This window comes from Engystomops pustulosus, chromosome 1 (genome assembly GCF_040894005.1).
Source record: "Engystomops pustulosus chromosome 1, aEngPut4.maternal, whole genome shotgun sequence".
Classification (NCBI taxonomy): Eukaryota; Metazoa; Chordata; class Amphibia; order Anura; family Leptodactylidae; genus Engystomops; species Engystomops pustulosus.
In genome coordinates this window covers 254,139,233-254,163,272 of record NC_092411.1, presented here as the reverse complement: position 1 = coordinate 254,163,272, position 24,040 = coordinate 254,139,233, and the positions used below count along the sequence as shown (strand labels likewise).

Here is a 24,040-nt window from a genome sequence, read left to right as displayed (position 1 = left end):
GGTTTCCAGTTTTACGGCCTGAATAGAAAAACACATATTTTCTAGTAATGGTCCTACCAATTCTCATTATTCGCCACCTATTATTTCTGCTAGCGTCTGCTTCACGTGTTCGGCTGGCAGCCAGGAGAACATAAATCAGTCACATTTTTTGTCACTTCCTATGAAAAGGTTGCACCTGACAATTCTATCAGCTTCATGGGATGTGAAATTGGGACAAATGATACAAGTAACAATCCTTAGTTCGATGGGATAGCTTTGTCATAATGATACATGGCTTTTTATGTGTAAGAAGGATTTCTATTACTGCAGAACATATGGATACCCTGATAAGTAAGTAGCATCCATTATGGTAACTCTCTTGAAACGTTCCTGTAACCGTTTCCAGATACGCAATTCTTGTAATTGCTGTAAATAACAAAAAGATAAATTATACTATTCATAATGCAGAATAACCTGAAGTCCCCCTAGAATCAGAATGTTCCTCAGCAACTTTTTGTATGGAGTACGAATTCCATGGCAAGACCAAGAATCCCAACAGACCTCCTATCTTTGGACCGCATAACGCTGTAATTTTTATTTTAATCAGGCAAACAAATAAAAAGTTTGTCATACAGGACAATCAGACAAACCATACTATGCATACTTACCACACATGTGGCATGTTACAATTTGGAATTCAAACGTGGACACAGGTCAAACGTGGACCTGTGTGGTTACATAGGGTACCATATCTGCTTCTGTTGATAGGCTCGCATATGTGACTGTTTTCAATCAAAATTAGACATGAGTGGACTGAATATTTGTATTCGGGTTTCATGTTCTACCTTGGGAAATTGGCGCCAAACAGCTAATCTGTCAAATTTATGGGGCAACTAGCCATGCCTCTAATTCATTGATGGCGAACCTTATAGAGACTGAGTGCCCAAACTATAACAAACACCCTTTTATTTATTGCGAGGTGCCAACATGGCAATTTAAGCAGTAACTTCTTGCTCCCTTTTTTGTCATAGCGTTTAATCGTATCGGTATCCTGAGAACTCCAATACAGTAGAAAGAAAGAGTGACAAATTCAGGTTGCCCTGAATAGGAAGAATTTTCGGGTCTGGAGCCGGAGCTACATTGCTAATCCAGATCTGCCCACAACTTCCCATTACTTGTGCAGTCTTAGGCAACGCTGTCCCTTGAAGATATCACCGAGCGCACCAAGTCCTGGGCTTTCTGGGAATCCATGAAGATACTTTGGTGATGGCCTGAGTGGCCACAGAGAGGGCTCTCAGTGTCATATATGGTACCTAGGCCATATGTTCGCCACCACTGCTCTAATTGGTCAGGGGTGTCCCTATTCATAGCCATGGCTAGTTGCTAGGGGCGTCAATTTGCAGGATTGGCTGCTTGTTTGGCTGCTGTTTGGCTTGGTTGTGCAGGACACGCTCCAAACTCTGAACCCAAACTGTAACTTTTGGGTCCACTCATTTCTAATCATAATATTAACCCCTTAGCGCTCTGCGCCGTAGCTGTACTGCGCTGAGTCCCGCGAATAGCGCTCAGCGCAGTACAGCTACTGCGCAGAGACTATGCCGGTTCAGCGCTGTATAGCAGCCGAACCGGCATCGTTAGCGGCGGGATTTCAACGGTAATCTACCGTTGACATCCCCGGCTAACACCCGCGGTCGGAGTGGGCTCCGATCGCGGGTGTTTAACCCGTTAAATGCCGCGGTCAACGCGACCGCGGCATTTAACATGCCTTCTGGGGGTCTTTACATCACAATCGGCCCCCCCGCACCGTTTTCGGGGGGGCCGATTGCTGTTTTGGCACCTCTGGGGTCCGATCGGGACCCCAGAGAAGCCTGGAGGGTTTACCTTTAAGATGGCGTCTGTGACGTCATCTTAAAGGCAAAGTGTCAGCCTATGCATCTGCATAGGCTGGCACTGATAATACCCTGCAATACATTAGTATTGCAGAGTATTATCAAGAACAAGCAATCAGATGATTGCTTGTTCATATCCCATGGTGGATCATGTAAAAAAATGTAAAAAAAAATGTTTTTCAATAAAAAATTACTTTATAAATCACTAAAAATGCCCATAAGCCCCAAAACATATAAAGAGACATATAACACTCAAAAAAGTCTAAATCATAACACAAACCCCACATATATAGTATCACCGCGTCCGTAACAATCCGTAGAATAAAACTAAATAACTATTGAACCCATATGATGAACGCCGTAAAAAAAAAACGTTAAAAACCCGCCAAAAATTATGATTTTTACCTATTATATCCCACTAAAAATGCAATAAAAAGTGATCAACAAAACATATGTACTCCAGAATGATATTGTTGCAAAGAACAACATGTCCCGCAAAAAACAAGCCATCAACCAGCTCTGTAGCCAAAAACGTAACAATGTTATGCCACTTGGAAGCCGGCGATGCAAAAATGATAGATTTTTCCCCACATTAGGGTTTTATTTGGCAAATTTAGTAAAACATAAGAAAAAATATTCATGTCTGGTATCCCCGTAATCGTATCGACCCATAGAATAAAGATAACAGGATTATTAGTATATACGGTGAACACAAAAAAAAAAAAAGTAAAAAATCCAGTACAGAATTGATGCTTTTCTACTCATGACCTCAAAAAAAAGTTCCAAAATTTTCAACAATAGGTGATACCAACCCCAAAATGGTAACACTGGAAAAAGCATCTCGTCCCGCAAAAAAAAATGCTGTCGCATGGCCCAAATAACGGAAAAGCGAAAATGTTATAGCCTTCAAAAGGGGGCAACCAGAAAACTAAAATCCTGGCAGCTGCAGGGTGCTCCTTCCCTTCTGCGCCTTGCTGTGCCCCCATAACACAAGTAATGTCCACATGTGGGGGGTCGCTGCACTCAGGAGAAATTGTAGAACAAATTTTATGGTGAGTTTTCTCTTTTTATCTTTTGGAAATGTGTAAATTTTAGGGCTAGATGAACGTATAACCGACAAAATTTGACCATTCTAAATTTCACCGCCATTTTGATTCAATTACTATGAAGATCTCAAGGGGTTAACAATCTTTGTAAATGCTGTTTCTGATAGTTTGAGGGGTGCAGATTTGAAAATGGGTTGGTTATATAGGCGGTTTTGTTGCTAAATATGTAAAATTTGATTTCAAACAGTATTTATCCCCAAAATAGTCAATTCCGAAAATACGGAAAATCGCTATTCGATTTGTAAGCCGCGTGACGTCAAAATAAATTATCCAAACATTTCAAAAATTATGAAAATGTAAAGTAGACAAATGGGAAATGTTATTCTGCAAGTTATTTAGGTGTTAAATCTATCTGCCTGAAAACGCGGTGGTTTTGAATTTCGAAAATGGCAAATTTTTCTAAAAATTCATCATTTTTTTCTTTTTTTTGTAAATAAACGCAAAACGTATCAGCCAAAATTTACCACTAAAATGAAGTACAACATGTGGGGAAAAAACAATATCAGAATCGCTTTGATAAGTAACAGTGTTCAAAAGTTATAACCATATAAAGAGACGCAGGTCAAATTTCAAAAAAAAGTTGCGAGCCTTAACCTGTAAACAGGCTGCGTCCTTAAGGGGTTAAAGGAAATCTACCATTTTTTTTCCTTTGTTTTCCTTTAACACCTTCCTGCCACAGTCCTTTTCCATTTTTATATTTCTATTTTTTTATTCTACATCTTCCAAAAGATCTTAATTACCTTATTAATCTTCTTCAATATGGTGGCGCACGTGTCCATGACATTTTATATGTTGTCACCTACCAGCGACAAAAAAACTCTTAGCTCATGAACCCTCTCCATGCACCCTTAAAGGGGTTGGCTACTCTTGTACATAAATTGCCTTTACAACCTCAATAAAAATCCCTGAATGTTCATCATGTGATTCAGCAGTCCTGCTACTTAGTTTAGTGCTGTATGTAAACTCTCTATGGATCTTTGTTTACATGTCTCTGCACTGTTGAATAGAACGGGCCGACAGCAAGAGATTAAGACTCATCCTGCTCCCTCCCCACTGCCCTCTCCCTGTGTCTGTTAGTGAGACTAACTGTGAGAGGCACAGTGGGTGACGCTGTTATGATGGATAGAAGAACAAGTTCAAATTATATATAGGGAGAATAGGGAATGACTGAATCTCTCAAAGGAGGCAACACTGTACATAAACATACAGAGACATGTCTAAGGCTAAATTCACACTGCCGTGAGCCCGCCGCACCGTAGCACGGCGGGCACACGGCAGCGCGGGGAGAGGAGGAGGAGGTGAGCGCAGCTCACCCCCGCCCCTCTCCATAGAAACTAATGGCGCACGGCGCCGTAATACGGGGAAAGATAGGACACGTGTGCTGCACTGTACCGCTCCCGTACAGGGCCGTGAGCCCATAGGAGTGTATGGGGGACGTATATCGGCCGTATATACGTCGGCCGTATATACGTCCCCCATACTGTAGTGTGAATGTAGCCTTAATGGAAGAGATTTATTGAAAGGTGGCCAACCATCAGATTTATTGAAAGGTGGCCATCCATCAATTGTACTGCTCTTTGCTTCTGGCTTCGAGGTCTCCACTGATCTGATATTCATGACCTCTCCAAAGAACAGGATATTTATATTTTTACTCTGGAAAACCCCTTTAAGTGTTTTCCTCTTAAGATTTCTCAAATAGAAGTGTGTAGTAAATAGTTTCTTGTTGTGGAGGGCCTGTGAAAACCCACTTATCGGTAACTGAATAAACACTGTGTAATGCTTTATTTCCCCCGTGGTAGCGCTGCAGGGGAAAAGAAGATTTGCTTTCAGGTTTCTATAAATCCAGTGATCAATTTATAGTCGTGGGACTCTTCTAACAAACTGGGACTTACTGAACAACCATTTTCACTTTCAATAAATGAGCATTGAATCACATTCTACATATTAGATATTCACGATTCTCTAAACTTCTACCTCAGTAATGAGGATCAGATTTCTTAATATTGTAGAATCTCTCTTTATTATACCACGAATTAGAGGGAATCATTAAACTGAGTATGGAGAAATAGGAAATATGACAATAATGATCTTGTTTTTCACATATTCACACTTACCGTAGAGAAAACAAAATGGCAAAGCAAGAAAGAATCACCATAGGCAGAAGGCAGTAACCCAAGACACTGGCAACACATCCATGTGAGACACCTGTGATACTCATCAGATTTAATAAAGCGTGAATTCCCAGGCAGCCAAGTATACTCATCGTGTACACATAGCCAAAATGAATCTTCCCCGCCTGCAGATGAGAGAGAACATTTTAGACAGGATTTTTAGTAAGAAAATACAAAAAGAATCTTTACGTATTGATTTGATCTTTTGTTTTTAGCTGTTGTGTTTCTTATTAAGCGTTTTAGGAATTGTCTTTATATGGATGCACCATATTGGATCAAGGGCTAGTTTTTCCAATGGGGAGGTGATTATGTAACATAGGAAGAGAAGAATTGATTGCCACAATCAGATTTGCAAAAACTCTTGTGGTTCGAAAGTCATCAATATCAACCGGGAGCGTTCCCTACGATACACAGCTATTTGGTGAACTATCCTTGGTGCTGAACACCGATCTGAAGGTCCTGGATCCAATTGTTATGCATTCCCATGAGAACCTTCAGAAATATTTTGGTTTGATAACTTTGTCATAATCAGACTTGCAATATCTGTGGTTTCAATCTATCTCTGAGACAATTCTGGACTTCTGTGATTTGCTACATCATGGATGCACAACCCGCAGCCTGCAGAGCCTTCAGTTGAATGACCGCCTTTATCAGTGATGTAAGTGCTCATTGGTGCAGGAGGCTGGGTAGCAGTGAGTACATCAGACAAGTCGTCACCACTTTCAGGCCTCCCCTGTTCTGGATCCTTATTCTGGTTGTACTGTATATGCCAGCGTCAGGACCCAGAACAGGAGCAGATAGAATGTACTCAATGCTCTTGGGTCCTATCTGTTTCAACTCCTCTCCTGCTTTGGGGGCAGCTCTGCTCTGGGTCTTGAAGCTTACAACTGATACCAGTACACAGAGCAGAAGCTGCACAAGGGGGAAGCAATATTGTTGGGGTCTGGAGGGTCTCCAGTATTACGAGGGGGCTCTGGGGGGTCCCAAATATTAGAAAGCTCTGAGGGGGTCCAGTATTATAAGGGTGCTCTCTAGGATAATTAAGGGCTCTGGGAGGTTTCCAGCAATATTATGGGTCTCCAGCAATAAGGGGGGCACCGGTATATACCAGGTTCTCTCCGGGGGTTCCATTATTATTAGGGGACTTTAGGCTGTATCCAGCATTATTTGTAGGGGGGCTGTTCAAGGCTACAATGTAATTAGAGGGCTTTGGGGGGGGGGTCTCCAGCATTATAAAGGTGGGCTCTTTGGGGCTCCACTATTATTAGGGGGGGGGGTTTCCAGTATTAATATGAGACTCTAGGAAGTCTCCAGCATTATTATGGAGACTTTTGAGGGCTCCAGTTTTTTAAGGGTGCTCTGAGGGTCTCCAGCATTATTAGGGAGATACTGTTTCTAGTAATATTAAGGGGCTCTCAGAAGCTCCAGTATTAATTGGCAGATATGAGCGGACTCCAGTATTATTAGGGGCCTCAGGGGATTCAGTATTATTAGGAAGCACTGGGGACTCCAGTTTTTGTCTACTCTGAGTCTCTCTATTACCATATGCTCTGGGGGTCTTCATTATTATTGTTTGTTTGCTCTTGGATCCCTATTATTAATTTTCTGGTTTAGTTGCTGTATTTTTTGGCTAGTCTGGGTTGTTTTGTTGGCTGTTGATGAAATATAAAGAAGGAGTCTGACTAGTCAGAGGGGTATCACCATCAGGGGGTGGCATGCCAAACACCGGCCATTATGGTGTTCTACACGTTATACAAAAAGTTTTTTATCTCGTCCCAAAAGGAGATAACCCTAGGGCAATCCCAAAGACAATGATGTAGATCTGCATTTTGGTCCCTGCATCGGGACAAGCACCTGCGGATAGAGACTTTGTTATATGGGGTGTGAACTCAAATTCTACATAAAACATGAAAGAAGGACTATGGAACTCTCTGCCGCAGGAGGTTGTTATGGCGGACTCTATGTACATGCTCGAGAGAGGCCTGGATACCTTTCTGGAGAGAAAAAATATCACGGGTTATGGGGAAAAACATTTGTTTAATTCTTGAAGGTTGGAATTAATGGTCTTTTTCCAGCCTTATATACTATGATACTATGTAAAATGTGGTAAAGCTTTTACTCGCAAAAAAGTTTGACACACTTAAAAATTACTCACAGTTGACACATGCCAAAAAGATCTAATACAGGCAGTCCACGGGTTACGTACAAGATAGGGTCCGGAGGTTTGTTCTTAAGTTGAATTTGCATGTAAGTCGAAACTGTATATTTTATAATTGTAGATCCAGACAAAAAAAAATTTGGCCCCAGTGACATTTGGAGTTTAAACATTTTTTGCTGTAATGGGACCAAGGATTATCAATAAAGCTTCATTACAGACACCTTACAGCTGATCATTGCATTCAGAAAGCTTGACCAGAGGTCAGAGGGGTCTGTCTGTAACTATGGGTTGTCTGTAAGTCGGGTGTCCTTAAGTAGGGGACCGCCTGTACATCTTTTAGTGCTTGTCTATGCCGGATGAAGAAGATGGGAAAAAGTCAACTAATGTGTTTTTACTACCAAGTCAACAGAATAGTTCTGAAAAGATCAACTATAAGTTTTGACGGAATCAACAAGCGGAATATTGGATTTCTATCAGTATTTAAACCACTTAATAATTGGTTTCTCTGGGATATATATAACAGCTTCACACTTCGATCATTGAATATTATTTCCTCATCTCCTGCTTACAATCACAAAATTCATTTCCTGAGAGCGATAAAGAGGTAGAAAATGACAGCAAAGGAGAACAAATTGGTCCATTGGGTCTGCACATTTTCCCATCCAGAATTAAAATAATTTAGAATTTTTAAACTTGGAAATGAAAGCTGTGCAGTTGGCAAAATATGATGATGAATCAGAATGATGTGTCTTAGAATCAGAGTATTTGCACATATGCCCAGAAGTAGAAGTAGACACTCAAGTTGCGTCCCCTGAAACAGATTTTCTAATAAGGTCAATGTTCTCCCTAACAGCTGCGCTTATCTGTAGGGTTTGGGATGTTTTACTCATTTATTTAGAACACACAGCCCAGAGCACGGGTGCACACCCCACAGCACCCACCCTGCTGAAGCAAAGCACAGATGATCGCCTGCTCGCATGGGCGGATACGACATTTCTGGGGCCTCAAGCGCAGTTATGGTAATACGATAATACGCTAATACTGTTTCAAACAGAAGGACAAAGAGTCTGCCAAGGGGAACCTGTCATCAGCAGTTTTATATTTAAACCCAATGAAAAGTTTCTGTATCCATTTAACTATTAATACCCAAGCTTTTTTATGAGTTATCCTTGGGACCTTTCACCTAAAAAGATAGTTTACAAAAGTTATCTAGCCAGGAAAGATACTCAGAGGCATCTTCATCAAGCCTCCGAGTCATTCATGAAAATGATCCTCAGCGCTCTTAGCCCTCCTAGCCCCCACGCTCGGCGATCTCCGGCAGCTCCATAGAAATTAATGGAGCAGAAGGGTCATGTGTGACCATTACTCTGACGGAGCGATGAGGGGTCCGACGGAGGTACCTGGGAGGGGGGGGTGTCTCATCACTAACTTTTGTTTGTGGGTAAACCCCTTTAAGTTATGTAGTCTGAATGCTGCAACAAAATCCTGCTACTAGTGTATAACTAACTCACTCCAGCACCATTGGAAACTGCGCATGCGCAGTGAGGTCATGGCATAGACTATACTGCTCACTGTGCATGTCAGAAGGAAGAAGTAGTAGTGGTAGTTCTAATTACGCAGGTAATAAAATGTGTATTAGTATCCCACTTTCTATTACAAATGGTCCAGGAGAAATAGCTACATCAATTCCCTCTTCCCCTGATCTCTATGGCTACAAGCAATTACATGGTTTGCTTTGTAGATAAATCTGCCCCTGTCTGGTCCTGCAATCACCTGTGCTTTACAGCCACCAGAGAGGCGGCCACAGGGAAATTAGCACTTTTCAGGTACTTATGCAAAGTGCTCTTTAGTCAAAGAACATTTTTCCCTACTATAAAGAGAATAGATACATAATTACAAGCTCCAATATTCCATACTCCATATTCCCATTTCATAAAGTTGCGGCTAATCGCCGGCTCCTCTGGGACCCACACCCAAGAATGCACCCATCCTGCAGCCGGGCTGAATGCAGAGTTTGTTGTGCATTCACAAAGTGGCCACTCTCTATTTAAGTCTATGGGAGCGTGTGGAGAGTTCTCAAATTTTAATCCCCTAGTGATGTTTACACAATAAAGATCCTTAAAAACCCCTTTTTTACAATTTTAGTCCATTTTATTGCTGCTACTATCACTACACTGATGGTCAGTGTAAAATACCAGAGTGTGTGCGGTGACTTTCTAAGCAGACACTTCATGATCCCTCTAGTGCTATGAGATGCTCTGTGCTGACAATGTGCTTAGATGGATATAACAACACAATGAGCACAACGAGACTCTCAGCACATCAATAAAACACAGTCAGCTCTGCTTATCTGTCTGTAGCTAGTAGAGTAAGTCTCTGAACAATGCTGCTTGCCGAAAGAAAGTGCTTGTGTCTGAGCTGGTCTTGTAATGCAGGGGGAGGGGCAGGAGGCAGAGAACACTAAAGTGTGCAGACAAGAGAAGCTATTCATGAGAAGAATCCAACCATAGTCAACAGATTTACAGTCCTATCAAGGGGCAACCTGGTTAGAAGGTATATCTGTGAAATGCTGTATTTGTGTTAATAACAGTGAACTAGAGAATGTGTTATTTTGTTGTCCTGAGTAGATTTAAGAATCGTATCTTCATGGGAATATTCCAGGATTTTTCTTCAATTGATTACCTTAGGATAGATGATTCATATCATATTTGCAAGTATCAGAAGGGACTGCAGTGGTAGTAAAAGGAGAGAGTCATATTCACAGGCAATCTAACACATTGATGTATGTTGTATAGTTGCTGTGATTGGTACTGCAGCTCCGACACGTGATAGACACGACATCACTCCATGTAGTTTTTCACCAATTATTGGTGTGGGTTCCGGATTTCAAAATATGATATTTTTGATATTGATGACCTAAGAATAAGTTATCAAAAATGTTCTGTATCACCGCTTTTATAAATCCAGATCCTGGATTGCAAGATTGATGGAATTGACTGTAATGATATATGTCTCATTTATATGAACCTTGGTGCCTAATTCACACTACAGTCAAGTTTCCGATAACTATGTAGGATGTAGCAATGCTAAATGTGACACCACTGCCAGGACCAGGACCTACTTATAACTAACATTTCTGGGGCACCTTGGAAAGCAAAATTATCCTCTATGTAGCAAAATCCAACAATATGACGTATATAAAATAATGTAGAAGCTACTGTAACTTTACTTTCCTGGGGTTCTTCCATTTTGCTATGAGATTCTCTCCCACTCTAAAACAAAATGATTCACATGATAGATATATCGAATATAAGTGATATACAGGAGGAGTTTACGCTACCAGAAGTAAACCTGTGCGTTAAATTATCTTGATGTAAAAATGGAAATCACAGGGAGTCTTCTGCTCAGGTTTTATATCAACAGCTCAGGATACTGCCTATCCATGGCTCCTACTATAAGTCTTGTTTATGTATGCACCAGTGCAGAGAAATTACAAGTTCTTGACGAAGAGGGCTATATAAAACACATTTTGGATCAATCATATAAAAAACCTCTAAATTAAAATTAAAATGCATTTCAGAGCACCTAAAATGCAGACGGATATGTAACAAACTGCATAGAATGATCCTGCTTTCCTCAGTTTGTCTCCTACTCCTTGTTAACCTACTACATTGGTCAGTAATAAGTAGGTGATAAGTTAGTGGTGATTATCTTTCTGGCATCAAAATTCTGCATAATACTCTATTTCAGGGCTCTTGCGGACACCTGTGCCTCTATATAATCCTATAGTGAGTGATTTTATTTTTACACTGTGCTCCCTATAGCTCCATTTCGTGCCATGTTTTGCCGCTAGAAGAGACACAAATTAGGAACTAAGTGTGGTGGGGTGGTGGTAGAAGCCCATAACTCATGTTTTGGGAGCTGCTGCTTCCCATTTTTTATATTATTTATTTTGTTTTCAAATGCTTTTTGTTCTCTTTAAGAAACTGTAATTATGTTAAAATAAGTTTTTTACAACATTTTCGGTATATTCAGCACATTTTGGTAACATTTCCGCTTTATTTCATATCCTTTAAATAGAAGGTGGGAAAGTGGGTTGGTAAACTTGTAGAGTTTCTATACCCAAGTCTAAGCACATGTGTCTTTTTAACATGATTAAAGGGAAACTATCAGCAGGGTTAACCATACAAAGCTGCAGTTAATCTTAAGTATTGTCCCAGGGGACCTGTGTTAAGCTGTGTTTGTGTTAGTAGTGGTAGGACTGTGAAAAGTGAATTTATAATACAGCTCCTGGACTGTGCTCCTCACCATTGATTAGTTACTGTATCAGAATTTTAGTTGGATACTTACAGCTGTCACTCAGAGCAGAGGGGCGGGGCTATGGAACAGTTCATTGCAAAGAGCAGAAAGTCTTCAGGCTGATAGACCTGCCCAGAGCACTTGCAGGAGCTGCAAACATGGATTAAAACTTCACTTTTCACAGTCCTGCTGCTACACACAAAAAGGTAAGCTTACACAGATCTCCAGGGCCTTTACCTATCACTGTCTTTTACATAGGCTGCCCATGTTCCTTTACTGCCTTAACTGTCTTAATAATAATCCCTTAATATTTATCAAGTGATTCAGCATTTCTGATACTTATTTCAGTGCTGTCTGTCGACTATCTGTAATTCTTTGTTTACATGTCTGAGTACTGATGAATAGGGGGAGCTGCAGAAGAAGATATGACTCATCCTGCTCCCTCCCCCCTCTTCCTGTTTGTCAGTGAAATGGACTGTGAGAAAAACAGGCACGGTGGGAGATCTATAAAGACGGCCTAGAGCAATGAGAGAGAAGCTGTTTATATATGTAGAGGGCAGTATGGTAAGAGCAAGGAAAGGCTGAAGCTCTCAAAGAGGTGAGCAGAATCAGGTCTTATAGCATATATTGATTGAAAAGTGGCCAATCCCCTTAATCATGGTGAAAGCTAAAGGCAGATTCCCTTTAAAATATTGATGTAAACTTCCTTACTCAGGACAGAAGTGCTAGACTTAATTTGTTAGTGACGGCTCACATGTGTGTGACTAAGAGGCCTAATTCCAATACCTGTACTTTGTTTTGGCGCCTGTAAGATATAGTAGCTCCATCCTGCAATATATTTGCTTTTTAGGGACTTCAAGGACAGTTTACAAGATGGCGCATCAAATTCAGGGGGTCTCATTCCCCTATTCTGCTAGTTGCTATTTGTTCTTCATGTCTTACTGACAAAACTTTGTTCAATTTGACACCAATTGCACAATGCAGACCTCTGCATAACTTCTCCATTGTAATAAGTCTCCCCCATTGTGTTCAAAGTCTGTTACCATAAATCCTTCATAGATGCTGGAGACGTAAAACAAACAGAATTTTAACTAAAACTATTTGTAATGTTTTTTTTTCCATTTAAGATGCAATACAACAATATATTGGAAGTGCAAAGATGGCCCAATGTGTTATAAAATGACAGATTTATGAAATTGGGATTTTATAGTTCCCACCATGTGGATCTGCCAATATTGTTCAGGTATATACCTTATTATAGGAGCCGTTTGCTATAAGAGAATTTCCCTGTAGGCTCAGCATTGTGCCACAGAAAGATGCTCATGTATGCCTAATTGTATCGGCTATATGTTTACAGTTCATATGTAACCCGCTGTGATACATTGTCCCCACTGACTACAAAGAAAATCTTCAATTCTGAATCATTGACACGGTTGATAAAATTACTGAGACTAGAATCTCCTTTTACATATACAAAGATATTATATGTATAAGATAATTATGTATATACATATTTGTTTTATGCATTGCTACATTCATTCTCATACAACATTGTAACCCAGGGTTTATTACATTCTGTATTTTGTTTCAAAGTTAATAATAATAGAATGTCGTATGTCTTATATTGAAGGGTAAATGTAGGAAAATATATGGCGCATATAATAAAGCAAATGTTTAAGCCCTTATGCACATTCATATGGCGGACATTTATCATACGGAGCGCTTGTGCATCAGTGTATGATAAAGTCCCTGCCTCTTCGACGCTGCTGAAACGGATTGGTGAGCGTCTTCCTTCTTTTATGTTAATTATAGCCAACACTCCTGCTTTTACGGATATTCAGCACTCCCATGGTTGATTAACCTGCCACCGTCAGTACTAACATTCAGGACAAGCCTGAGAAGGAGGTGTCATGAGGAGCAGTAGCCGTCCGTTATATCATAGGTGTCAACTTTTTGCAATGCCAAGAATTTGGGATTACAGAGTGGTTACAATTAGGGATGAGATGACTTAAACCCACAATGTTTGGGTCCATGCCCAACATTGTGAGTTTGAGTTCCTGGACACAACCGTGAACTTCAGCAGTTTGGGTTGGGTCTTCGGCTCAACCCCTCCTTTGTGTTCAGGTGTTAATTGATTAAATCCCACCGGTAAAGACGGCAATAGCATTTACGGGAGCCTAGGGATCCTAAGAAAAATAGCGGTGCCTACGTGCCACTGGTGGCTCTGCAGTGCCATTTAAAGGGTAAAACTTGCGATTGGTGCCAGTACTGATTGCGAGTATTACCGATGGCTTCGAGCGGTCAGGTTGGGTACTCGAACCTGGACCCGAACAGGAGTGGGTGTGAACCACTCATCCCTAGTCACATTCTTTTACCTAATTGATGCAGCACTTTTTTTGTCATGTGGGCACTCAATATATCCGTTATACCTTTTTTAGGACCCAGCCATAATACCGCATTTTTTTTTCTGTGGGCTGTTGCACTGTGAAGGAACAGCCACCACACTATGCCACCACCATGCCTCCCAGATCATGCCTCCCAAAGGTCACAGATTGACTGAAACCTCATCTACTTTCATTGGAGCTTCCATGCTTACGTTACATACGCTTATTTTGCCAAAGTTTATTTTCAATACTATTGTGTGTTTGCACTATTATATGCGAAAAAACTCTTGAAACAAGTGGTGTGTGCGATTTTTAGGACACGACCTTCACATGAAGTATTATATGATACCAGGATCGGAGCTTTCCACCCGGATCAGAGGTTTACCAACATAAAAGTTGTGGGCATTTAGCTTCATTACTAATTGTTTCTTAAGAAAAAAATATATATCCATAAGTTTACTTTAAAAACTCATTAAGTGATAGAAGATAAGAACCTGCAATCCGTCCGATTACTATGCTTTATTATGCCAAAGAAGGTGTAGAACAAGCTGTGACTAATACCATCTATCACCTATAATTACAGCTTGCGATTCCTAATTAGAAAGTATTTATTTGCTTGGAATGTGCCTTTGAAGAATCCTTGCACAATAAATTGGTTAATAATTCTTATTTCTCCCTTTGTATGTGATTGTTTTCCATGTGAATTACAGCGACTCCTCCACTTCATGTGTTTTCTGAAGGCAAAAACTTAAGATAAACTCATATTTCTCGCATGCAAGACAGAATGCAGAACCTAAGATGTATCTTACTGCAGATCATTGCATTATGAAGCATAAATATACCGTAACACATAGATAATTATCCGTGATGAACGGCTATAGCTGATACACAAAGTAATTATCATTAAAAGATGCTAAATTATACCAGCAAGAGCATGGATCCAAGGGCAAAGCAGAACATCGTAGGGCCCGTCAGGTCAGTTTCATTCATAATACTGCCATCTGCTGGCTTCCAGGGGTTCAGCACTGTTAATGTCTTCTGCCATATGTGATCAAAATTGATTCCCAGTTCTGGAGTGGAAAAGAGGGTTTCACATATTAAGTACAGTTTACATGAACATCCATGGCTCAATTCCAGTTTTATTTTTATATATTTATAAAATGGGATTTGATTGAAGAAAATGTCCCAATCACTTATACTGTGAATATTTGTGGCATCATGTGTATAATTTTGATCTTTGTTACAAATTCACATCAGCAACTAGACAGACAGTCACACTATAGTGATAGTATTCAGTCTGTTGTCTAAGAGAAGTGTGCAAACAGCAAGCAGCAAGATAACAAAAACGTAACTTTTACTATTGAAGTAAAAAATGTAGGCCAGTTAAAAACAAACACAGAACAATACATTCCCTGCTTTGCTATAGCCCGCAGATACGCGCAGGACATTGGTATCCTGACGCATGCAGCGCAGTGATGTTACACACAGCACCGTCTGCAACAGTATGCAGACACAGCGGGAGAAGAGGAGGAGGTCACCGCTCATCGGAGGGAATACGGGAGTACAATATTATTATTTTTATTAGTGCTGTATAAAGATGTATTGCTGTGCAGGAGGGTGATGTTACTGGGCAGTGGGGGTGATTGATGTTACTGTGCAGGTGTATAGATGTATTACTGGGGGATGAGGTGACTGTATATAGATGTATTACTGGAGGGCAGGCTGTGTATAGATGTATTACAGGGGGGTAAGGCGGCTGTATACAGATGTATTATTGGGGGTCGAGGCGGCTCTACAAAGATATGTAATGGGGGGGTTGGCGGATGTATATAGATGTATTACGGGAGAGCAGGCTGTATACAAATGTAATATTGGGGGGTGAGGTGGCTGTACACAGATGTATAACTGGAGGGTTGGCGGCTGTATATAGATGTATTATTGGGGGGTTAGGCAGCTGGAAGGGCTCTGGTCTAACCCCCCCCCCCCCCAACCCCCAGAGCATATTTACGTTGATTTTAGAAGGAAGAAAGCCATGGATAATGAATACCAAGAAGACAAGAAAACAAGAAGATTATCACAGTCACGTTGCCTGGCATCAGAGCCCCTGCTTTATCATTGTGAAGTAAAGGCTGTTTGCTTTCTGATAAAAATGTGATCCTTTATTTGTTCTTCATAAAAGCATTACAAAGGTGAATGAGAACAGTGCCTATGCGTTTCGTGCATTGCAGCTCTTAGTCATGGCATACAAAAATGAAAGTGAACTAAAATATCTAAAACAAAGATCCACCAATGAGACACTGCCACTGCTCTTTTTTTTAACTTCCTATGCCCTTGTTTTCAAGAGAAAAGGGCTTTTAAAATTATGCAAATTAACCTGAGGGGCTCAAGGCACCATTAACACTTATGGAGCCCAGAGCCCCTCATTACATTTGCATTTTAAAAGCCTTTTTTTGTAAAAAAAAAAGGGGCACAGGAAGCTAAAAGAAGAACAGATCCTTCCAGAGGGGGCTTACACCAGTATGTCCTGGTGGTAGATGTCCTTTAAGCTTACGTACATCATACAGCCCACGTATTTGACACGTGGGCTGTACAATGTCTGTATAGACAAAGCTATCTTGTTCCATCTCCTTCCACTGTGTAGCTGCTGGTAGCTTTGTAAATCGTGTAATCATCTATAAATAGGTCATACATATGTCTAGACAACCCCTTTATTACCACACTCAAACAGGTTTTCAGTATCTTTGTACACTGAGGTGTATGACTTTTCTGTGAGCTACTCACGGGAATTGCGGAAGGAAAGTACCAATGACTGAACACATTTCTAGATCTGAAAATTGATCATACATTACTGATTTCACATCTAATAGGAATATGTTATTGTACTGCACTGATCATTACCTTCTAACAATGGTGGTTCATCCTCAAAACTATCATTTGGCTGGAAACGGTATGATGGATATGACGGATATGACGGCTCTTCATACACGTATCCTGTTTGATCCAGAGGAGAGGAAATCATTCCAGATTGTATATATTCAGCATTTTGTGTTCTGAATAAGAAACAATGTTTAGCAGAATCAATGGATAGCAAACACAAAACATATCACTACATCTACAAAAGGAAGTTTTACAAAATAAAAGATAATTATTAATGGAGAATTTGCTCCAAACATGCGCAGTTAAGTGCAGATATTCCATAGAAGTAACTGGACTTGTACAGCTCAGCAAACAGCCTCCAGACCACAGCTGATCCGCATTGGAAAGTCTTCTGATGCACGGGATAGTTCATGCAGCCACAAAATCTTGCCTGAAAAAACGGAGAAGGATCCCAGCATCACAGTTAAAAATTGTCAATTCATTTAATACATCTTCTATTCTGACTTCTCCATCTCGGTGTGTGGGAACACTGTAGCACCGAGGCAGTAGGTCCGCCATATTGGGGTTGTGCTGGACTCCAGACTCTCCTTTCACCACATATTCAATCGCCCTTGCCGCATGCATCTCAGAAACATCTCCAGAATATGCTCATTTCTTACAATTGAAACCTCTAAAATTCTAATTGTTCTGATTCATTCTCGCCTAGACGCCTGTAACTCCCTAATTGGTCTTATACTCACTAAACTCTCTTCTCTCTAATCTACTCTTAACTGCATTGTCTACCAGACAAAACGCTACACAGAGGTCTCCAGTTTGTGCCAATCACTGCACTGTTTCCCCATCTCCTTCAGAATAAAGTTCAAAATAATAACCCTCATCCACAAAGCTCTGCATAATGCTGCACCTCCCTATCTCTCTTCTCAGTCTATCACCCAACCTGTGATCTTGGATCTGCCAGTGATCTTGGATTAATCTCTATCTTAATCCGAACCTCACATGCACATCTCCAGGACTTCTCCCGAACTGCACCAATTTCCTGGAATGCCCTTCCCCGGACTGTCAGATTTTTTCAAACATGTTCCTAAAACCCATCTCTTTAGTCAGGTCTATCACACTTGATAACTGCATGAAATGTCAACTCTCTCTTTACTAATCCATCCTATGCCCTGCTCCCGACTGTTATGCGGGAAAAACACCAGATATATACTAAGCTCCAGGCATCTCTGCAGTACGAATGACTTTGCACTGTGTATATAAAATGGCGGCTGATGGCTGATTCGGGCAGTAGCAACTTTATTTATTATATTATATAATTTTGTTCTATTCCCTTATAAAGAATGGGTGGACCATTATACAAGCTTTTTACCTCTTGTGTCACCCCCTGATTCTCATAGACCAGTGATGGCGAACCTTTTAGAGGCCGAGTGCCCAAACTACAACAAAGACTTGCTTATCTATCGCAAAGTGCCAGCACAGAAATTTAATTTGTGATTTATACTCCATTCTCTGTCACAGTTTTCATTGATACCAGAACCCTGAGCACACTAATAAAGCAGAAAATAGTCCCAGGTAGAGCTGTCACAGAAAGGGCTCTGAGTGCCACCTCTGGCACCAGTACCATAGGTTAGCCATCACTGTCATAGACTGTCTCCCCCTCATCCTCATAGACTGTAAACTCTTGTAACACCCCCCTCATCCTCATAGACTGTAAGCTCTTGTAACACCCCCCTCATCCTCATAGACTGTAAGCTCTTGCGTCACCCTATCATCCTCATAGAAGGAGGATGGTTCTTAATAACCTGAAAACTTGTTTACGGCTGAGGCAGAAATCAGACAATTGGTTTTGGTGAAGTTCAGTCATTGCATTGTAATGGCAGAATTACTCATTAAGAATCAGCAGTAATACTTGTCATATTGAGGATCCTAAACCCAGAGCACAAATTATAACACACAACAATGAATAGTGCAGATGATAATAGTAAACGTTGTAATATACTTTATTATAGAAATGTGTTCCTGTGCCCTTCTTTTCCCTCTGCCTTTCTTCCTTATTTAAGCAGTTTGTATACAGCTTTCTGACCTGTATCTACTGACAGCTTAAAGATATAGGAGTCTGAATAAGTGTCTGCTGACTTTATTCTTTACCCCCAGTACCAGGACATTCTTAATCTCATCAGAGAGCTGAATCATCTCTAGATATGGAAAGAGTTAATCACTAGCCTTCTTATTTGCCTGCGGTGTTCTGTACTTTTTCAGATATACTGCTCACTACAAGAGAAAGAAGCAGAAAAAAGGCACAGAGAACACTTGTTATGGAAGTCTCTGCAGGTTAGCCATTTTAATTTCTGCTCTTGCTAAACTGCAGCAATCTCATTATGTAAGTTGGCCTGGCCTTAAAGGACATTAATCACCAGTTTACCAGTGTTAGACTATCCTATAACCAATGCTCGTTACCTCTAGGGGATTATTCCATTTCCTTTTTAAATCCTGGGTCCATAATAATCGAGAAAACAAGTTTCTAAAAAGATGTGAATGAGCAAGAGGCACTCAGGCTCACCACCTGATCGCTTCATGGCTCTTCCACTCATTAATTTATGCACGCCCCCTGGTTAATATATTCACTCCTCTGTCGCCCGCACTGCTTCTCCGATGATGTCACTGAGCTTGTTTGAAATTTGTGCATGCATGCAAACTTGTCCGTGCGCATGCGCAAGACTTCAAACAAGCCGGATGACGTCAGGGACGTCTAACATCCCTGGTGATTGATGTCCTTTTCCTTTAATCACATTTTGAACTATTCAATACCGACATATCCCCCTTTGCCCAAATAACTTACAATTTGTGGATAATTATCCTAATTATCCTATAACGTAATGGTGTATAACTGTTCATCAACTGTTAATCCTAAATATACAACCAGACAGCTGTTGTGGTGAGTGTCAAGGGCAGTGGAAGACCTACATTCACACAAATTGAGGTAAAAGAGAACCTAAGCAACTTTCAGTTTACAGAATACTTTACCCCAAATCCTACTGCCCCCCAGAGTATGTGAAAAAGCTATCTAGTAGGATATGCACTAATAGACCATATAAATGTAATAGAGGGACGATTTTCTCTTATAACCCTATTCCACTAATTAAAGTAGGGAGTTACTACACAAAGCGTCTCTTCCTCTGGAGGACTTCTCTCTGGATTGTATAAATGGCCCATTGCCTTTAATGAACATGGTGTCCTCATACGTTGTTTTCCCCTTAGAACGTTCTGGCTGCTTTCCCAGGCCGTAATAGCAGATTATTTGGGGTCCTATTATGTATGAAGAGGATGTAATAGAAGAGCTCCTATACAGGTGGATGATAATATGATATTATATAAAGGAACTGGGTTATGTTATATTGGATGCTGTCAGTACAGATGTGTTCACTAACTTTCTACATGTTCTCCCATTGGTTAATTATTTTCATGGTATAAAAACAATTGGAACTTTTTCTAGGATTCCAATATACCTTGGGTTTGGGTGGAAGCTCTACTTACCTACTATCCGCATAGATGCCGGTCTGGCCACTTACATAAAGTCCTTGATCAGTGTCTTCAATAACATAATCTGACTGATAAAAATCTGAATCGAACTGATCCATTGATGCAGCTTCTTTTTCTGTTTCTTGACTTTTCTATCTAAAAATATAAAATACAATAAAGCTGTCAGGGAGGCCTCGTGGTACTAAACTAGTTGGTCCTGTTCTGGTGTTGTGCCCAAATAAAATAATAATATTACTATTTACTGTAGCCTACAAACTTTTTTTGGAATGATATTAAGTACCGTTTCAAAAAAATGTCTCCCCAAATGTTTCTAGTTCATCTCCGACTTGAGATTGGTCACGTATGCTTATATAGTAGGATACATTCTCCTGCAAAAACCCTGCTTCTTAAAGCGGTCAACATATTCTGTGTGTCTCTCGAGTGACGTATCTGTTCTTATATAGACCGTGACATCAATCAGGTAATACATGCAGTGTATGCTCAGCAGAGGCCGGAGATGGATGCCATGCAAGTGCATCCACTCCCATAGGCTATTATGACCTTGAAGCATATACTGCAGAGGCCAGAAGAATACCTCACCTGCCTGTATAAGTTTATGGATGTATGTTAGGTACTTTCCTGGCATACACACTGGTTCCTCTTCCAGCATAGATGACTGCCTTATGAGGCCCAGTCCAGGAGATGATCGTCAACAGGATTGTACACCATCTCAAGAAAACGCCAGAAACCACAGCCCGGTGGAGTCTAACCATTTTTTCAGTAAAGAAAAATTGGAGCCTGAACATACAGTCCGGTAAATGAGACCTAATGCTGTCACTGGTTGATGCTGGATATGGATATGCCAAAAATATCACATAGATTGGGGTTATACAATGTCTGTCCTCCAGCTGCATTAAAGGAAACCTACCATTTCAGATCGTCGGTGTAAGCTGTAAACACCGAGCACTAACAAAACACTAACGAAACTAAGCACCGGCACCAGCTCACCCTGAGCTGGTGCTCGGTGTTTACAGCTTACACCGACGATCTGAAATGGTAGGTTTCCTTTAAGCAGAACATTAGGCACACATGCACAGTTCTCCACATGTAAGTTCAGAAAACTAAGCAACGAAGTAAGCAGAGAGAGATTTGTATGCACAGCAAATACAGAGGAGGGGGTGTCTGGCACCTGTTCTTGAAATACATGGAATCTGTATTTTATAATTCCCTCAATAGGCGATGATATCTCAGATAACAAACCCCCTGCTAAACACACGTCATTGTCCTCATAGCCTCCAGTGTACATGAGTGTTTCACATATGCAGAGAAATCTGTCAGAGAAGCAGCCTGATGTCTCAGTGTGTATCTCTTAGGCCCATTCCACACTTGCGAGTGTGATGCGATGAACTCGCATCACACTCGCAACGCATGCTGCCGGGAACACACGGCCCGAACTCTGCACACCGGGAGTGAACTGACACGCTGAGTTCACTCCCGCGGTGCAGCGTTTGGGCCGTGGGTTCCCGGCAGCATGCGTTGCGAGTGTGATGCGAGTTCATCGCATCACACTCGCAAGTGTGGAACGGGCCTTATCTGTCTTCTCCACAGTGGCTGCAAATGCTGATTAAAGCTGAATTCCTATCAGAAAGCTTAGGCGAGTGTTTCTAACACACAGGCTGCAGAATAAGTATCTATAGAAAATGATGTAAAATTATAAAATTATGCAATTAAAAATATATAGGCGAAATATTTTAGCACATGATTGTTGTTATTATAAAAAGTATGGTGTAAAAGTTTTGTATGTTGTTAGTATGCAGGTAGAATGTTATAGAGCAGGAGGAGCTAAGCAATATATTTTTGTTAAAGGGTTTAAACATAACTTAAGTCCAGTGGGCTAATGAGTCCAGTGGATGGTTCTACCCACCGATTGTCCGTTATCGTTGTATACATGCTCACTACCTGACATATATACTATGCTCAGCACCTCCTGCTTTATAACACGCTGCCTGCAGATTAGTCAGCGACAGTACTGTATATATTGACCAAAACTAAATAAGAAAAGAAGTCACTGCAAACTATAAAGACTTGTCACCCATCTTTTCTGACAATGAAGTAATATGATTTATTACTATATTAACTACTGCATAATTCATACTACTCAAGACTTGTAAGAATCAGAGATTTCCCATGTTGATCCATGGAATATTTCTGATACATGAATGTAAAGATATTACACAGGGTCATATCCATAAGCAACTGGAGGGTTGAGTCTATGATATGATGCTATTAGTATAGGAGGGCAGAAGCAGAGTGGAGGGTTAAATGCAGAACAAGATTTTTTGGTTTGTATGGTATTTACATTGCAGTTTCTACATACCTTGAATGTATGTAAGTGTACAGATACACTACAGTTGTTTATCAGACTGGATGCGGCCGAGGATCCAGGAGCTATTTATACTGGGCTATATTTGGCTGAAGTGCACGTGCTCCGGCCAGAAGGATCATCTGTCTGGATGCATCATACTATTAATGATGACAACTATAATGTGTCCATGGAGGGCAGCAGAGCATTCACTCATTCAGATAGACCACTCATATACTTTTCAGTTAAATTCAGAAAATTATACCAAAATTTTGATGAGTAAAAGAATTGAAAGAAACCTAAATAGTCTGTTATCGGGGAATTTATCACAGATTTATCATGCGGGAATTGCGACTACTCCACCCTCTTTACCAGTTTGGTGAGGAGAGGGCAGTGCTGGGCAGTGGAATGGGTCGGTGTGGGGTAGGGATGCCCCACACACTAGCTATAGCCTATGCCAAGTTAATGCGCAGGCTAAAGCGTAGTTCAATACCAGACCGTTCCTGGCGTAAAACTGAGCTGGAAGCATGATGCACCCGGCAATCGCGCCCACACCGTCACAGATCTATCAGGAGGTGGGGTCTGAATCATATACTGGTGCATGATGCGCCAGCGTATGATACATCCCCCCCATGGTGAGAAAATAGTATCATGTGTCATGAAGCAAAATTCAAAAAATCTCTTTTTTGAAACATTGCATACACAGCAAAAGGAAGATAATTTAGGTTGTGTCCATCCTTCCTTTTTCAAGAAAATTGGGTTTAGTAGGTTACACACATATGACTTTGGAGAAATTTATCAATGGTGGAAGGAGATTTGGAAATTTTGTAGAAGTTGACAGGAATTAAAGGCAATACATAACACATGATACATTTCTGTACAAAGGTTTTTGGCTACAAAGTAAGGCATCTTTCACACAGTCAGTATTTGTTCAGTATTTTAGATCAGTATTTGTGACCCAAAACGAGAAGTGAGTCCAAAGCACAGAAGAGATGGAGATGCAGATACTTCAAATATACTTCCATATATTTCTTTGTGTGGGGTCCACTTCTGAGTTAAGCTTTGAAATACCAATGTGCAATACTGATCAAATACTGACCGTGTGAAAATGACCTAAGAATGCTTTCAAAATAGAAGTGTACAAAATGTATCCTGCTATAGGACAAGGGCCCCAACTTTACAACCCTTAGGCCTCATGCACACTGCCGTATATGGTGACCATGAGCTAGCTGCAGAAATGGATGCCATTGTGTTGTACTATGCACGGTCCTGATGCAGCGAGGTGGCCGTGTTTCTCCT

General features: G+C 40.7%; 1 protein-coding gene across 1 annotated transcript in view; it reads right to left on the bottom strand.

Annotated features, from left to right (window-relative positions):
- Nucleotides 1-22,861, bottom strand: part of YIPF7 (Yip1 domain family member 7) — a 34,810-nt gene extending 11,949 nt beyond the window's left edge. The window contains exons 1-5 of the mRNA XM_072132302.1: nt 22,757-22,861; nt 20,395-20,535; nt 16,885-17,036; nt 14,911-15,056; nt 5,089-5,270 (exon numbers count right to left, since the gene is read on the bottom strand). Of these exons, the coding sequence (XP_071988403.1) occupies nt 5,089-5,270; nt 14,911-15,056; nt 16,885-17,036; nt 20,395-20,498 (584 nt within the window). The 5' untranslated portion in view covers nt 20,499-20,535; nt 22,757-22,861. The remainder of the gene's footprint in view (nt 1-5,088; nt 5,271-14,910; nt 15,057-16,884; nt 17,037-20,394; nt 20,536-22,756) is intronic.
- Nucleotides 22,862-24,040: the final 1,179 nt, after the last annotated feature.